The 16,264-nt window shown below is 46.9% G+C and overlaps 1 protein-coding gene across 1 annotated transcript in view; it reads left to right on the top strand.

The window, feature by feature from the left end:
• The window catches only part of mboat2a (membrane bound O-acyltransferase domain containing 2a), a gene marked incomplete at its 3' end in the record, with an annotated part of 54,047 nt that overhangs the window by 19,328 nt on the left and 18,455 nt on the right, over window positions 1-16,264 (top strand). The window contains exons 2-3 of the mRNA XM_080850499.1: window positions 7,529-7,674; window positions 11,084-11,161. Coding sequence (XP_080706625.1) covers window positions 7,529-7,674; window positions 11,084-11,161 — 224 coding nt within the window. The remainder of the gene's footprint in view (window positions 1-7,528; window positions 7,675-11,083; window positions 11,162-16,264) is intronic.

The raw sequence follows: 16,264 nt of genomic DNA, 5'->3' as shown, positions 1-16,264 counted from the left end.
CCATTGCTGAGTGGAGCAGAGCAGAGAGCTTGAGGTTTCCTGTGAGCCCCGTCAGAGAGGCTGCCTGCTGGCTGATTAAAGACCACACTGCCTCCTTCCCCAGCCCTGGCACACACACACACACACACACACACACACACACACACACACACACACACACACACACACACACACACACACACACACACACACACACACACACACAGTTTGAAGCCGAGACACAGCTGGCCCAATAAATATGATAATTCCCAATGCCTCTGTGAAGTGGCCAACAAACTTGATCTTCAAGCTTGTTGGCTGGTTCAGATGAGTGACACAGTCGCTTTGGATGTCTGTGTGTGTGTTTGTGTGTGTGTGTGTGTGTGTGATTCTGTATGTGTCTGTGTGTGTGTGTCTGTGTGTGTGTGTGTGGAGATTAGCTCTGAGCAGTAGTGAGCTGCACAGCCTAGTGTCAGGCTCTTTCTCCGCGGTGCTGGATGAATGTTAAGCAGGCAGGAAGCAGCCAGTCTTCCCTCAGCCTGTCAGCATCCTCAGGGCTGCATCCGAATCATGCTCCTCAAGATGGGCTTGACTGCTGCATCCTGCTGAACCCCTGTTACTGGCCGCACCGCGTCCCTGTTCCCTCTGCCTCTCCCCTGTCTATCTAATGCTCACCGCTCTCCGTTCTTCTGTCTGTTTCCATCTTAGTCCCTCTCCCTCCGTCTGTGCTTCCATTCTTCCCTTCTTTTCCTCTCTCATCCCACCCTTCTCTAGATCTCCTTTGCTCCCTGTCCATCTCCCCCTCTCAGTATGACTTTGTCTATCTCACTCTCTCTCTCCCTCTGTCTCTCCCTCCCTCCCCCCCACTTTCTCGGTCTGATTTTCTCTCCCCGTCTCCCTCTCTTTGTCTGTCTATTTTAATTCTGCCCATCAGCTGCAGTTGTCATATTGGGGAAGCAGGAGCCAGATGGTTTGGGGATGGAAAGCAGGCTGCAACTCCAGAGAGACGCTGTCTCCTCTCCTCTCCTCTCCTCTCCTCTCCCCATCCTTCTCTGTCTTCTCTCACCCTCTGGGCCTCTGTCTTGCTCAGTGTCACTGTATGACATCTCTGTTTCAGTCTTGTCTGTCTGTCTTTCGTTTCTGTCTCACTTTCTGTCCCTCTGTATTTTCCCCCTGTCTTTATCTCTTAATTCACTAAAAGATGCATATTTTCTTTCTTCTCAGAAAACGGCAGCCAGTATTTTATAAGAGGGAGTCCATAGCCAGTGGTCATGATAACATGGTGTTCATTTCTTGGATGTACCTTTGCTGGTGTTTCCCTAAATCCCATTTAACCAGCCAACCAATAGGAAACAGTCTTGTATAATGCCCCTTTAGTTCATAAACAACAAGCTAAATGCACAGGCACTCAGTTCTTAATGCTAACTAGTTTCTCTTGTTTAGACTCTCCCTGATGACCCTTGTCTTGAGTTTAAATATCTTTTATAGACTACTAAATGAGAGAAGAACTCTCTGGCCTTTTAAAATGACTGGAATTTGAAATTGACTGATCTTACTATGGCTTTCATACTGCATCTGATATAAGCGTGACATATTTTGGGTGTCGGAGCAAGAGACACATTGTTTGTGCTCGTCAGGAGGAAAGGGAAGAGGACGCCAACAGGCAGACAGTGAACAGACTGAGCCCGCCGCAGATGAGTTTAGCGGCGTAGCCAAGGAAAAGCGCTAATGTCCGTGAACGAAACGCAACAAAGTGTGAAGGTGAAACTGCCAGCAGTGAGTCTGATGGGAATGACCACCTTCAGTAGGTAGACTGACAGTGCAACCATTCCGATAATACATCTCTTTCATCCTTAAGGATGGGAGCGTCCACACACCACATTTGAAGTCTTTGAAAAAAACTATGCGTTGCCCTAGAGCACAATAAAATACAACTGCCATCCCTTCTCCTCCATTTGTCATTTTGATTTTCATTCTCTGTTTCTGTTCACACCTCTGCCTCTGTCCATTTATCTCTGTCACTCACTCTCTCTTTCCTTTCCTGTCTCCTGTTGGTTGCTGTAGCCCTTTTTCGTCTTCTCCTCCCCTCTATATCACACTCTCACACTCTATACCTGCAGGGGGGATGGTGTTCATAAATAGTTTCAGAAATAGCTGCTATTAAGCAGCTTTCCCCACTGCCCCACATCACCTACTGATTTGAAAACAGAATGCATCATGGGAGAGGCTTACAACCAACAGTCAAAAATAACCCTGTCATCTCGGCACATGGAAGCACTCACGTCCAGTCCTGCGATTCCTCTGAAAACAAACACCTTGTGCATTCCTCTGCTTGTTTCTGGACCCCTCCCGGGCTGTGTGTTTTGGCTATTTTGGGAGCGGGGTGGTTGGCTTTGCCCAAAATACGGCTCATCCAGCGGTGAGGTAGCATTTGAATGATTATGGACATCTCCCAGGGCCAAAGTTGGACCTGATGTTCCCTGTGCCCTCTGTGTGAAGGTGTGGTGCCTCTGTGAATCTGTCTGCTCTGCTTCCCCCCGGGCTGGAGTTCGACCCAGTTCAGCGTCTGGGCAGAAGGAACGAGCCTCAGTCGGTTCTGTTCTAACCTACATCAGCTGTGCTGATCGAACGGTCTCAGTTCTCCCTCACTGCTCCATATACAGAAGAAGAAAGATAGATAGATAGATAATGGGGATTAGAAGGAACGCTACAATGAAAGCGTAGCAGATGTTTTGCAGTGGGGCATTTACAGCAGATCGTGTATTAGCCCTCCAGTGCTTTTATCACCGAAAGAAAGCTACCTCTTCATTTGTGTTGGAAAAAGTGTTGTTACCCCCCTCATGTTGACATAGTATGGCAGGTTTTGTTCTCGCTGTTGCCGCAGGCTGAGATGCCTACTTGATAAACCAACGCTTTTATTTCAGCAAACAGCGGGGCATACTGCTGCGTGTAGAGCTTATATACAGCTTAGAGCATGAAATGACATCGAAAGCCTGTGGACAAATACACTTAGACGCACAAACACTCAGAACTGTGTGGTCATTTTGAAACACATTATCTACCCTTAACTTATCTCACGTTAAGTGATGTGGTGCCTGCTTTATACATTGTGTTGGACATTCTGGAACCGTTGAAAGGTTTTATAAGATACACCATTTCCAACTGTCAGGAACCCTTCTCTGATATCAAGAAGCCTAAACAGAAGTTTATTTAGCTCAGCCTTTAGCCTCTACTTGATGTGGTGACTGCCTGGAGTTAGCGTAGCCCATGTAGATAAACTAGTTAGGACATGGTGCTAACAAAGCTAAAGTCATAGTCTCATTCTTCAAGTGTCGCTTTGGATAAAGGCAGCTCTCTGACAAAAGGAAGCAGCCAAATTAGTGTGCCAAGCAACTCAGGCCTTTAAAACTTATTTTTAACAGCCTCTAAAGACATTTAGGCCATTGGAAAACCTGCTTTTGAAAAGAACAATTGGAAAGCTTGCCTCCAGCCCCAACAGATGCAGAGAGGCATTCCGGAGAGAAGTGTTAGATGGTGTTTATAGAAGCACTTGGACCTATAGATGGTGGGAACATACATTAACTGAAATGTAAGATCCTGAACATGTGTCATGGGTTCTTAGTGGGAGATGTGTGCAGCTGATTGGGTGCAGACCTGGACGCAAAACTGCTTGGCAGGAGGATTGGTCACAGTGACAGTGCTTTATTTTTAGGCCCTCAGCGTCATCCATCTTCACACCGGTGTTAACGCGCGCACACACACACACACACACACACACACACATTCTCACTGAACTCCTCCTTCACTTCTCACACACACTCTTACAGAAAAATAACATGCACACTCAAACTCTCTCACTCTCGCTTACTCTCTATCTCCCTCTCCCTTTCTCTATCTCTCTCACACACACACATTAATATGCAAATACTCAGCACAGTCTGAGCCGACTCCCTCTGTACCGTTAAGTCCTTGGGCTGTGCCAGGCTCAGACTCGGAGGTACGCAGTAAGGCTGCTCCTCCTTCATTCATATCGCTGTGGGCGCTCCCAGGGCCACCTGCCCTGAGAGCACTCAATCAGGGGGGCAGGAACACACTGCATGTGGCTCTATCTTTGGCTACCTGAGTCATCGCGCAGCGCAGCCAGGACACCATGAATGCCTTCTTGTTTCTTCAGCGGTCTCGGCTGAGCAATTGCCTTTCCGAGTGGAATTGTCTCTTGAATTATTTTAGCTTTTTCTCATCACACGCTCGATCACACTCTTGCATTGATTCTCTCTTTCTCCTTTGTCTCTCTGTAGTATGTCTCTCGCACTTGCTGCAGTAGCTCTTAGTCTGTTCTTCCAAGTTTTCCCTAATTCCTGTTTCTCTGGTAACTTCTCGGTATCTCCCTCGCTCTCACTTTCATTCTTCTCACATGTCTCAGAGTAATTCAGGGTGTTTGAATGCTCTGCTGCAATCTGAAAGCTTTTCCCAGCAATGGAACTATAGACGCGTGCACTTGACCCAACCTCTGAAAAGGTCAAGAATGGTATGTTCTTTTCCACATCAAAAGATATTTGTCTTCAACTGTCTTGGCCAAAAATCCGGTTTGATGAATTGGACCTAATGGAGCTAGTCCAAGACTCTCAGGACAATGGCGCAGACCACCTCAGTCATACCAGAACTGCCTTTGCAAAGGTCACAGACTATACGCGTACATGCCTTGCGTATCGTGTGTCCGACATGCCATGGTTGGATGCAGGAGAGGATGCCACACTGCCTTGTCTATGAGCGTGTCCGACGTGCCTTATGAGGGTTGTCTTTCTTTGACTTCATTTGGAGCTCATGTGTCCAGTGGATTCACCCCCTCTAGTGCTGGCGCCTGGCGGGCCACGATAGTGAGTGTAGGCGTGCGAGACAAAGGGCCAGTGACATGCTACTGTTTAACACCTCTGCCCTTGAGACTGTCCATGCATGAGCTGAGACAATGGGCCTCTGTTTACAACACAAACTGTCGCTAACGCTAATACAGTCCAGGAATGCTTATGGTCTACGGAGCAATGAGTGCCCACGGTCTCTCGGGGGCACTGGCATCTGTTCATCTGACGGAGAGACTGCCAGACCTCCCAGGCGCACCCAGACACGCTCAGAGTACACAGAGTTCTGGGATCTGAGACGGTCCCGAAAGGAGCGCTTTACACACAACATGGAGGACCGCGACTGCTTTTGGTTTATTCATATCCACACTTGGATATTGTGTCAGATGCATGGAAGCAACAAGGCCTTCTGATTCCTTCATACTCTAAATCACTGAAGGCTGGGTGTCTGGTGTCTCTTTGGGGGCTCCTGTGGGGGTCTAACTGGCTGGGAGATCATGGGCATGGCAGGTGGTGGGAGGGAGGGAGAGGGAGGTTGGGAATGGGGAAATGGAGGGTGAAATGACTCTATGCAGCCCTGGATGGTGTGGGAGTGTCACAGAGTGTGATGCATAGCAGATGCTCAGAGGCATCATCTGACCTAACTTGGTGTGCAGTGCACCGCCTTCCTCCATGAAGTGAGAAGTAGAGACAATGCCCAGAGTGGTTAAGGGGCAGGGTGTGCACTGCAGATGAATAGTGACTGAATGAGGGTCAGTCTTTTTTTGTTTGTTTGTTTTAGTTTTCTTGTTTTATTTAACAGAAATAGACAAGAGTTAGTTGGCACCTGTATGAATACTGAAAAAAACGGATTTTAGTCCTTATTGACTGCTTTTTTGGTGTTGACGTGTTGGTGACGTCATTCGTGATGGACTGATGAGTTACGAGAAATGTCCCTATCTAATCATCTGCTGTTGGGTCAAAGTCTTTCTCTCCACTGTCATCATCAAGCACACTGACTACTGATTATGCCCTTCCTGATGGCACAACAGGTGTGGCAGGAGTGATTTGTCCTGTGGCTGTAACATAGCAACTGCTCATTAACCGGAGGCGTGTAGTGTTTGCTGTAAGTTGGGCAGTGTTGAAACCCATGACGGGCACACACGCCCAGCGTCAGACATGGCTATTATCTACGGCCTCATCACTCTCCGACGAGTAAACACACTCTCCCTGATATTACTCAACTCTCGTCAGCCGGTGCCCAGCGCCCTGACAATCTGCATAATGACACAAAAGCCTCTTTGCTCCCACATCTAAGCTGCACATTAGGTAATGGAAAGGGGCATCTCCCATCCACAGAGTTAAGCATCCTGGGCTTTATCTACCAGAGCATTGTTGCCCCCCGCCCCACCCCTTCCCCCTGGCTTAGTGGAAATGAGCATAGGGAGGAGGAGGAGGAGGGGGAGGGTGGGTAAATGAACCTGACTTTTACTTTTAGTTTGGGGTCTTACTGCGGGTACCATATCAAATAGGTCATCAGCGCTGGGTAAACAGTGCTGTTGTAAGTATGACTGAACTGTTGTTTTGTATGCGTTCCTCTTCACAGTGGTGGATTAGTGTACTTGGCACAGATCTGAGACCAGTTCTGAGTTCATGGCTAGGTGCATGGTATGCTCAGGGGTGTTGTTGTCGGGCATTCCTGGCGTCCCAGACATTCATAAGCTTCCTCTTAATGTGTCTGTGCAGCCATTCTTGATATACTTTTACTCACCCAAGACAAAGACAAAGGACTTGAGGAGTTGTCTACAAAATGGCTTCCCAGTCAGAATGACAGAAGAATCATTTAACACATACAGTACTGCTAAAAGTCAATTTACTCAGCTGGTGCAATATATTTAAACTGGAAGAGAAAAGCGATACATTTGTCGCACTAACCTTGTGAGGGAAGAGACGAAAACAGGCTATTTACAATTATTTTTTAACTGGTTAAGTTCAGACTACGACAGCAACAACAGCAAATACAGAGAACAGAGAAAGAGGAGAGGGATTGCTGTACCGTCCAGCCAGCCTTACTAAAGTCATCGTCTATCACACTGCAGCATGAGTAACACACTTATCTTGCGGGCTGGAGAAAGGTGTGTTTGCAGCCTGAGTAACACACTTATCCTGCGGACTGGAGAAAGGTGTGTTTGCATTCTGGGCCGTGTGTACTCTTGGGGAGGCGCAAAGGAGCGGAGCAAGAGAAAATATCAGGGAGTTATCATCAATCACTGATAGCTACTGTGCTCTGTCAATGCTGTTCCCCCGTGAAACTGTTACAGCATGTGGTAAAAGTGTGTGTGTGTGTGTGTGTGTGTGTGTGTGTGTGTGTGTGTGTGTGTGTGTGTGTGTGTGTGCATGCTCACACAGATTTGTTTTGTGTGAGAGTGCCTTTGTTAAGTGCTAGGCTAAAGTTAAGAAATCGGGCACTTTACCACAAGGGAATACAGGTCAAACCACTGCATTGCTAAAAATGGCCTTTATCACAATAATCTCTGTATCATTATATAATAATGATTTATGACATGACCCAAACATGGACGATAGACAAGCCTCATACCTTCACAACCGCATTAGAACTTATTTTCCCTCTCAAGGGGAAATGATTATTCCGGAACATTTAGCCAGTTCTGTGGCATCAGACCTAATGATCTGTCTCTCTCCTCTCTTCCCAGGTGAACTTTGTAGTCTGCCAGCTTTTCGCACTGTTGATGGCCTTCTGGTTCCGGCTTTACCTGCACCCCAGTAAGACCAGCCCATTTGTCCGACATGTGGTGGCCACTCTCCTGGGATTCTACCTGGCCCTCTTCTGTTTTGGCTGGTAAGTAGGTCCTTCGTTGAGACACCCCGCAGGTCCGTTCAGAGGGTAATTGCATATCCGACTAAATGGCTGTGCCCAACATAGACGGGCCACTGTACCTTGGCAGCCTGCCATCTACCTCATACGCACGGTCAAAGAATGTGTGAAACGTTAGATGCACAATAGTACGAGTTGGTTTAACTCTCATCAGCACTCTAAAGTGAGATACCAAACGAGGATGTGTTCTAGATACACAGACCATGCCTTTGTGTGGCTGAAAGCAGAAACTTGTGTTTGAAACGCAGTCAGCTGTGTAGCTACAGTAATGGGTGTTTCTGTAGTAAATCTAGGTTTGAGGTTGAGGATCCACTCCAGTTATGATTGTATTGCTAGTGCTGTGTCAGAGTGCAAACTAGATCATTTGGGCATGTTTCCTGTCTTTTCAATTAATTGAAACTATGAACTGATCATGAAGCCAGCCAGTTATAATCTGGTGATTTTATACATGAACTATGCAGTAGAACTATATAATATAGTATGTAGAACTATACACATTGTATTATGTCCTCAAGTATACATAAGCCCTCATCATATAATTGCCCTCAGTATCCTAGTGTTATCTAGGAAGGGCACAGTGAGTTAAGCTGTGCAGCATTGCACCCCATAGACACAATGCCCAACACACATAGCACAGGTAACTCAGGCAAGCTCCCCCAAGGCTGTTGGTCATTGCAGTGATAGGCTGGCAGAGTCCACAGTGACCCACATTCTCTCATCTCTTCTCCCCTTGCTTGTCTTCTGTACGAGGGAGGGAGGGAGGGAGGGAGGGAGGGAGGGAGAGGACACTCAGGAGTGGAGGAGCTGTACAGTTTAGGGATGATGGACGCTGATTGCCACCATCCAGACTGTCTGAACTCCTGTGGCTGCAGCACACCTGGCAAGCACATCCATCAAGCCAGTGACACACACCTCCCCACACACAGAATTCCCCTCTAGTGTGTTTTGTGTGTATCTCTGCCCTACTTGCAGCTGAGGTTGTTACCTTTTCCAGTAGTGATTTATTAGTGAGGTATTATCTTCTTTATGAAATATGTACCTGTGATAATTTGCTGGTGTAAGTAGACATCTTGAAGTTTGTTGTTAAACTGAATCTAAAGCATAATCGCTTGCTGTGTGCAAATGGATTGTGGCTTGCTTTGAATTCCCCAATGCACAGAGAAGTGCCCTTGAATAGAAGTGTGGGCAGTGGTGGCAGAACAAGGAGCTTCCTGATGATATCCCAGTCCCCATTCAGCCTCTCCAGTGTGCCAGGTATTGCCGCCTGTGCCGTCTGCCTGTAATAATGGCCCACTCTGCCCACGGCCAAGACTTGGCGTGGAGATCCCCGGGGAGGCTGTCAGCTGACAGGGCTCGCACTAGCAGAGCCGTGTGCTCGGAAGTAGCCTGGCGATGGGGGAACAAGGAGTGACCTTGTTTCAGCACCCAAAATGAGAGCAGGTTCCGTGGCGTAGTTAACCCTGGGTTCTCGTCACGGTGATGCACCGGTTTGGAGTTATAGTCTGACGAGTGTTTTGGGCTACTCATGGTGACGTGACGAGTGTTTTGGGCTACTCATGGAGAGGTGTCGAGTGTTTTGGGCTACTCATGGTGAGGTGGCGAGTGTTTTGGGCTACTCATGGTGAGGTGGCGAGTGTTTTGGGCTACTCATGGTGAGCTGGCGAGTGTTTTGGGCTACTCACGGTGAGGTGGCGCTACTATGCGAGATAGCCGGAAGGCCTGAGGGGAATGGGTGCTCTTAAGCCTTGTCACAAGGCTTGCGCAAGTTGGTCACAAGCACATGGATCTCACGGGTGTGAGGTCAGTGAGTCTTGAGGATAAGGTGGTGCTCATGTTGTGGTGAATCAGCAGTTAGGCCACACAGTGGAGGCGTAGATTTTGATGTCTCAATATTGAGGAACAGTTCTGTTATTCTCACTTGGTTGTCACATACTGATTTTGCTAGTGGCTATCTTGTGGAGGTGGACATTCTTTGGAGTCACTGGTCCCATTGTGAGATGAGTGTTTTGCGCCTCCCCCCTTCCATTAGCTCGGCGAACACGGCCCATGTCCATTTGGGACCCAGGACAAAAGGACTGTGGTTTGAATGAGTGCATGATGCATGGTCAATTAAACCACAGCACTACGGAAGCACACTATGGGGCAGAGGGGATTAAAAGTGCCTGCTGGGTCTGATGGATATGAAACCCCAGCGTGGCATCACTCATGCCACACACACACACACACACACACACACACACACACACACTCCCAGCCCTCCCTGTAAGAAGGGATAGAGGAATCAACAGTACAATTGATGGGGTATTTTTGGGATGCGTGTGTCTCAGCCTCTCTGCTGCTTGCTGTCTCCTCTGGGTTTTAAGCCTTTGACGTGCGAGGCAAGGTCTAGCAGTGGAACATCCTGTTATGCTTCCCTTTCCCCTGTTCTCCTTTCTGTCTCTGGTCACCTGTCTGTTGTTTTTTTTTGGACAAAGACAGAACCACGTGGGTCGTCCTCCCCCCCGATTAGGAGGGATTCTCGGAAAGCACCGCATCCTGCATCATCCTGCCCGTTTTTCTCCTCAACAGAAGACTTCTCCAGGAGGGTCATTGCTGTCAGACTTGAGGGCCAGCGTCTATAAAGCAGCAGCAGTATTGATATTGGCCTAGGGCAAAATAACCACCTAAAGGGCAACCACCTTGCAAACACCAACAACACCACAGTTAGAACTGATATAAGTCGTGTCTTCTGGCAATATAGTCGACGTTGTGTTTTGAACTTTTTTTATATTTTTCCGGGGTTTCCGACCCTGACCAACGAACTACATAGTGTTTAGCCTGGGCGACTAGTGGGTATGTCATGTCTATTTATCTGTCCTTCACATGACCATACACCAATGAAATTTGAACATGTTACCAAAACTGGTTGCCTGTAAAAAAAAAAAAAGTGTTCAATTCCTGCAAGCTCCTCTACGGACAAACCCATTCATTTCTCTGTAGGGGACCTTGAGATAGATAAAAGCTATGTCATTAAACCCCAACAGAAGGCTACATATTCAGTTTCCAGACCTTAAGATGAATGAGATGGCAACATTTAGGACATTGCCCAGTGGTGCCAGTGGCCACTGGAGTCCCTTGTTTTGTCATTTTTCAAACTCTGTGTCTACTTGCTGCTGGCGTCACAGTGTTGCCCTTCACCCCTCTGCCGTCTGTTGTACTATCAGTGGCTTTTAAAGGTCAGCTTCTGTTTGTTGTGCGTGATCTCTGATCGAGAGGAGAGGTGAGGAGAGACTTGGAGCCACAGGAGCTGTGGACCGGTCAGAGATAAAGTCTGGATATGACACGGGCGTGAACTGAACGTGACGTTGGCTCAATTTTGTTTTTGCTTTCGCAGGTATGCCTTACACTTCCTGGTCCAGAGTGGCGTCACGTATGGCATCATGATCTTTGCTGGACTGGAGCACATGCACAAGTAAGTATCCTTCTCAGTTTGGGGTTTCCTGTACGTAGTTCCAATGGGACTACTAGGTTTAATGGCATCACAGGGTAATGGTGCATGAAATCACAAGTCCACAATACAAGCTGGTTCCATCTATGAGCTGTCAACTTTTTAAATCAGATTGCTTGGCAGATAAGTGACCAGTCAAGTGGCTTGACCGTTAATGATCGTTATTCTGATTGTTAATGTGTCTAGGTGTTCTGTTACATTTCTGTTCTAGAGATCCTGGACACAAACAGCCTAGCATTGCTTAGCAAATGAATTTCGAATGCATCTATCCTTGCCAGTTTATGACTGCCATTGGGCGAAAGTGTTTGCTCATTGCCTTGATACAAAGGTAACTGTGGTTGCTCATTGCCTTGATACAAAGGTAACTGTGGTTGCTCATTGCCTTGTGAAAGGGGTTTTGCTCCTTGCCTCTCTTCACCACAGCAGCAGTCCACACACACACACACACCCTGACACACACACACACACCCTGACACACACACACACACACACACCCCTGAGATGCGCTGTCTGCATGTTTGCTCTGTGTATATTTGCCTGTTAGGTGTGTTTCCTGTCCCTGGCGAGGAATTCGCTTACCCTTAGGCATGAAACATTGAGCAGAGCAGAGAGCATGGTGCCACTCACATCCAAATACTCCTTTGAAATTGGCCTGGGTGGTCGGGTGATATCTCTGTGTTTATCCCAGATAAGTGTTGATCCTGATGAGAGGTAGATGTTGGGGTGTTAAGGTGTTTAGACTGGTGAAGGATCCATCGCTGAGCCTTGCTGGAATTTAATGGAACACTAATCCAAATCCATTATGGCTTCTGTTCAGGGGACTAGTGTTGATGTAATTTAGTCTATGACAAGGTATGTCTCCATTTAACAAAGCTGTTTATTTAGAAAAATAAAAACTTGGAATGATGATATCTTAAACATATAACACTTTAATTCCACTAGTTACCATGTCCCAGTGTTGGTCAGTAGCAGAAATGACACATTTATTTAGCTGAACCAATTTTATTACCAGCTTTGCGTAGACAGGGTCAAATTGCATCGAGGTTATTCCTCTCATTCTGATATTGAACTGTACCTGAAAGTGGGTGATGGGTGATCAGAGTGCTGGCCACATTACAGTCACATTACATACATTTCACAAAAGTGGGTTTAAACTGTCAGTGTCACAGTATCACAGGATTGCAATGCCGTGTCAAGTTGTTGGGCATTGGCTGGTATCCTAACCTTTTGCATAACTGCACAATTATCACGACAAGACTGAAACTGTGAAACGGTTTGACCTTTAACTGCACCTCTACTGAGCGAGCAGAGACATTTCGTACCCTCTCTCAGCGAGACCTTTGAGCAGGGCAAGTCGAAAGTCTTTACCCATAGTGTGTGTGTGTGTGTGGGTGGTACACTCTTAACAGAGGCTTTCGTGGTTATTCAATCCACATCATACACAGAGTGGGTATGGAGTTTTGTTTGTTTGTTTGTTTTTGGTGGGGAGGGGGGGTGGTGGGGGGGGGGGGGGGGGGCATATTGAGCCAGCAGCTGCTCACTTCAGTTCCATCTGTGGTGACACGAGGAAGAAAAGCACCCTGTTGAATAAGGCCCAGGCGTGCTCGCTGAAATAGGCAATAATGCTAATGACGCAACACAGGTGCTCTGCAGGTGTCGTTCATGTCGTCAGGGTCTCTGTGAAGGTCAGAGGTCAAGACGCCCAAAGAAAAGGAAATGCTCTGCAGCATATGTCATTTAAAGATTTTCTTTTGGCTCACCACATTCTCATACTCATAACTCATAACCACTCACTGGTGATGGACATATAATACAATTTATAACATTCTAATTATCCTACTATATGTCACAAGAATTTGTTTTTATTTCTTGATTCCCCCCTGCTGAGTCTAACATAGGCAGTCCATAGGGATGAAGAGGTTGTAGGCACGCCCATTCCATGTAAATTTCAGATGGTAAAGAGGACAGAGGAGGTGTGTGTGTGTGTGTGTGTGTGTGTGTGTGTGTGTGTGTGTGTGTGTGTGTGTGAGAGAGAGAGAGAAGAACAACGTGACTTCAGCTCTCGGAGGTAGTCACACTCCTCTTATAGACCGGAGAGCAAAGCGCAGCACCCAGGAGGAATGAGATTGCATTAAAAGAGGTAGAGGAATAGAAGATCTGAAGAGGTGTGTGTGTGTGTGTGTGTGTGTGTGTGTGTGTGTGTGTGTGTGTGTGTGTGTGTGTGTGTGTGTGTGTGTGTGTGTGTGTCCAAACAGCATAGAGAAAAGAGGGTCAGCAGGGTTCTTTTTTATTAGCCAGTCTGACCTGGCAGGCAGCTATCCAGAGAGCCACTGAGCTCTCACTCTGATTAAAGGCACCAAGCACGTTTTGAAGTGTCGCCATTGTGGCGTGAGGCGGGAAGGGGGAAGAAAAGCGTTTTGAAAAGCTTCCTGAGTAACCCCACCCTCCTGAGGTACACAGGCAGAGAGCGAGCATGACTGGGGGAAGGCTGCTTATGATTAGCTGCCTGTGTTGGCCACCAAACGCAGCTAAGGAGTTAATACTCTTTTTAGGAGGGAAGTCTGGGCCCCATTCCAGCTGGCTGAAAGCTGGGGCCTCTCCACCTCTACTACACACACACACACACACACACACACACACACATACACACACACCTCCCCGCCATCCCTCTCTCCCCTTCTCTCCTCTTCCCCCTCCCCCCTACTCATTCATCTGTCTCGCTGGCTCTGCACAGCCAGCCCTCATGGCTACAATGGAGATTCCTTGACTTGTATTACGGTACAGTACGGTAAGGTACGGTACGGTACGGTACGGCTGATTATCAAGTTGAAGAGTCACAGAGTCTCAATGAGACAAAGCAGCCCCCCATAAAAAAAAAAATTGGAGCGTGACGAATACCATACAAATATATGACCCGCTTTCGAGGCGGACCTTTCAAATTCTAATGTCTGTAAGATTAAGCTGGGTCCGCCCTGTTGGGGCAACAGTTCTGCAAATAACAAAAGCATGCAGCTGCAACAAGGGCTTACTGTAAAAAAAAAAAAGGAACTAACTTTCTTGCCTCCTGTCTTATCTTTCTCTGATTCACTCCATTGCTTGCTCAGACTCTCCCTCTCATTGTCAGTACATTGTTTAGTCATTTCAGTCTGGCCCACCAAAGTGATTAACCAGCAGTGCGTGTAACTTGCATACTCTGTCTTTTATGACTGAGTGGGGGGGCGGACATTTGTATATAATGCCATTTCTTCCTGGAACTCCAGGCACTTGTTGAACATGTGCAATGAGAGCTGTCAGAACATTCTGGATGTAGGACTCTGCCCTTGTTCTGTGCGCAGACTGCATAGCTCCCCCTGCTGGTTGATGCTAATCTCACAACTGTGGCTTGTATTACTTTGTTTGGATATGTGGTCGGCAGGAAAACAGACACAAAAAGTGCACTTGATGAATAATACGTTGCTTTGCAATTATTCACTCTTGGGGTCGCAGTACCGCTGCAGGGTCGAAACGGGTTATTGATTGTCCCACCTTGTGTCACCCTGTAATCTAGGCTCCCCTTTCACGACTGCACTGTTTTCAATTACTGTGCTTAATCAAGTATGCCTACGATTCGACAAGCACTTGTGCTAGAGCTAATGATTGAGCTAATTAGTGGATGTGAACAGTACAAGTGGAGGAACAATGTTGCTGATGGAAATGTGAAGAAGAGGGGAAGAGATGAGAGGATAAGCTCTCTTGTGAGATATCTTTTAATCGAATTTTGAAATTAAACAAGAAAGGAACACGCAGGTTGGTATTTGCTAGTGAAGGTGGCATCTCTCTGTAGAGTGTTACAAGGCCATATTTAAACTAAACACGCACAGAGGCACTGGAGTCAACGTTCTACTCTTTTGGAATGCTGAACATGTGGTTCTGTCTCTTTGCCAATTCATCTCTAAAAGGGCAGACCTACAGCGGCCATTTGTCTTTCGCTCCTCCGCTAATAATGTTGCTGAAGACGCCTCGCTGGGAGCTCTGGCTCTTTGGACTTGTTTCTGACAGAAGCATTTCTCTCATGTCTGTTTGTTAGTAGCTTCTTTAGTTTTGGTTTTAATAGACCCTACTTGATTGGTTGATCTTCCCAGAAAATAGCACTATCTTTCAAAATAACATCAAGGAGAATTACAATTTCTTTTAAAAGACTAGTGAGGAAATGTACTACAGTCATGGAAGAACTGTCTGACCATTACAGATGCCATTATGTTCCAGTTACTTGTTCAATAAAGACTATATATACTATATCAATTATAAACAGGCACTTCTCGCTCCTAATCATGGAAACTACTCCTTGGTTTGCTTAGGTGGAGAAGGATTTTGTTCAGAAAAGTTTGAGTAACTTAACTTTAAATACCAGCAATAAGGCTGACTATGGATGACTGTTGCAGGTGTCTCATCCTGGAAACTGAACTGCCACTATTGTCCCAAAAGCACCCGGAGAAGAAGAAGGAAGACACCCTGGTGTGCAGATTCTTGCGTTGTTGCTCCATTTGTAACAAGGAAGAATCAAAGAGGCTCTGTCGCTAACAAGCCAAGATCTTATAGTATTCTGTTTGACATGAGACAGGGAGCTGAGCAGACTTCGGCACAGGCCACACACACACACATACACCTTCTGCGGTAGTGCAGCATGCTTAGTCTTTTACCACTTAGGCTGGGGGGCCGGGGGGTTGGGAGGGGGGTGTAAATGAGCTTAATTGTTTTCTGTAGTGCTCATCTTAAGGCTCCTAGTATAAGCCAAGTCCATAGATTTTTTTAGCATTGACTTATTTTTCTTTGCCAGGACGACCCACACTGTGTGTGTGTGTGTGTGTGTGTGTGTGTGTGTGTGTGTGTGTGTGTGTGTGTGTGTGAAAGAGAGAGAGAGAGAGAAGAACAATGTGACTTCAGCTCTTGGAGGTAGTCCAAGACCGGAGAGCAACTGTGAATAACAGCTATCAACACCTGTATTCTTATCCATCCTCTTCATCTGGAAGTGTCTGGACACCTCTCTGGTACACTCCTGTTCCTCCCTGCCCCACACAGTTAAAGCCA

Source organism: Sprattus sprattus (genome assembly GCF_963457725.1).
Source record: "Sprattus sprattus genome assembly, chromosome: 13".
Lineage (NCBI taxonomy): Eukaryota > Metazoa > Chordata > Actinopteri > Clupeiformes > Clupeidae > Sprattus > Sprattus sprattus.
This window is presented reverse-complemented; position numbering and strand designations above follow the sequence as displayed.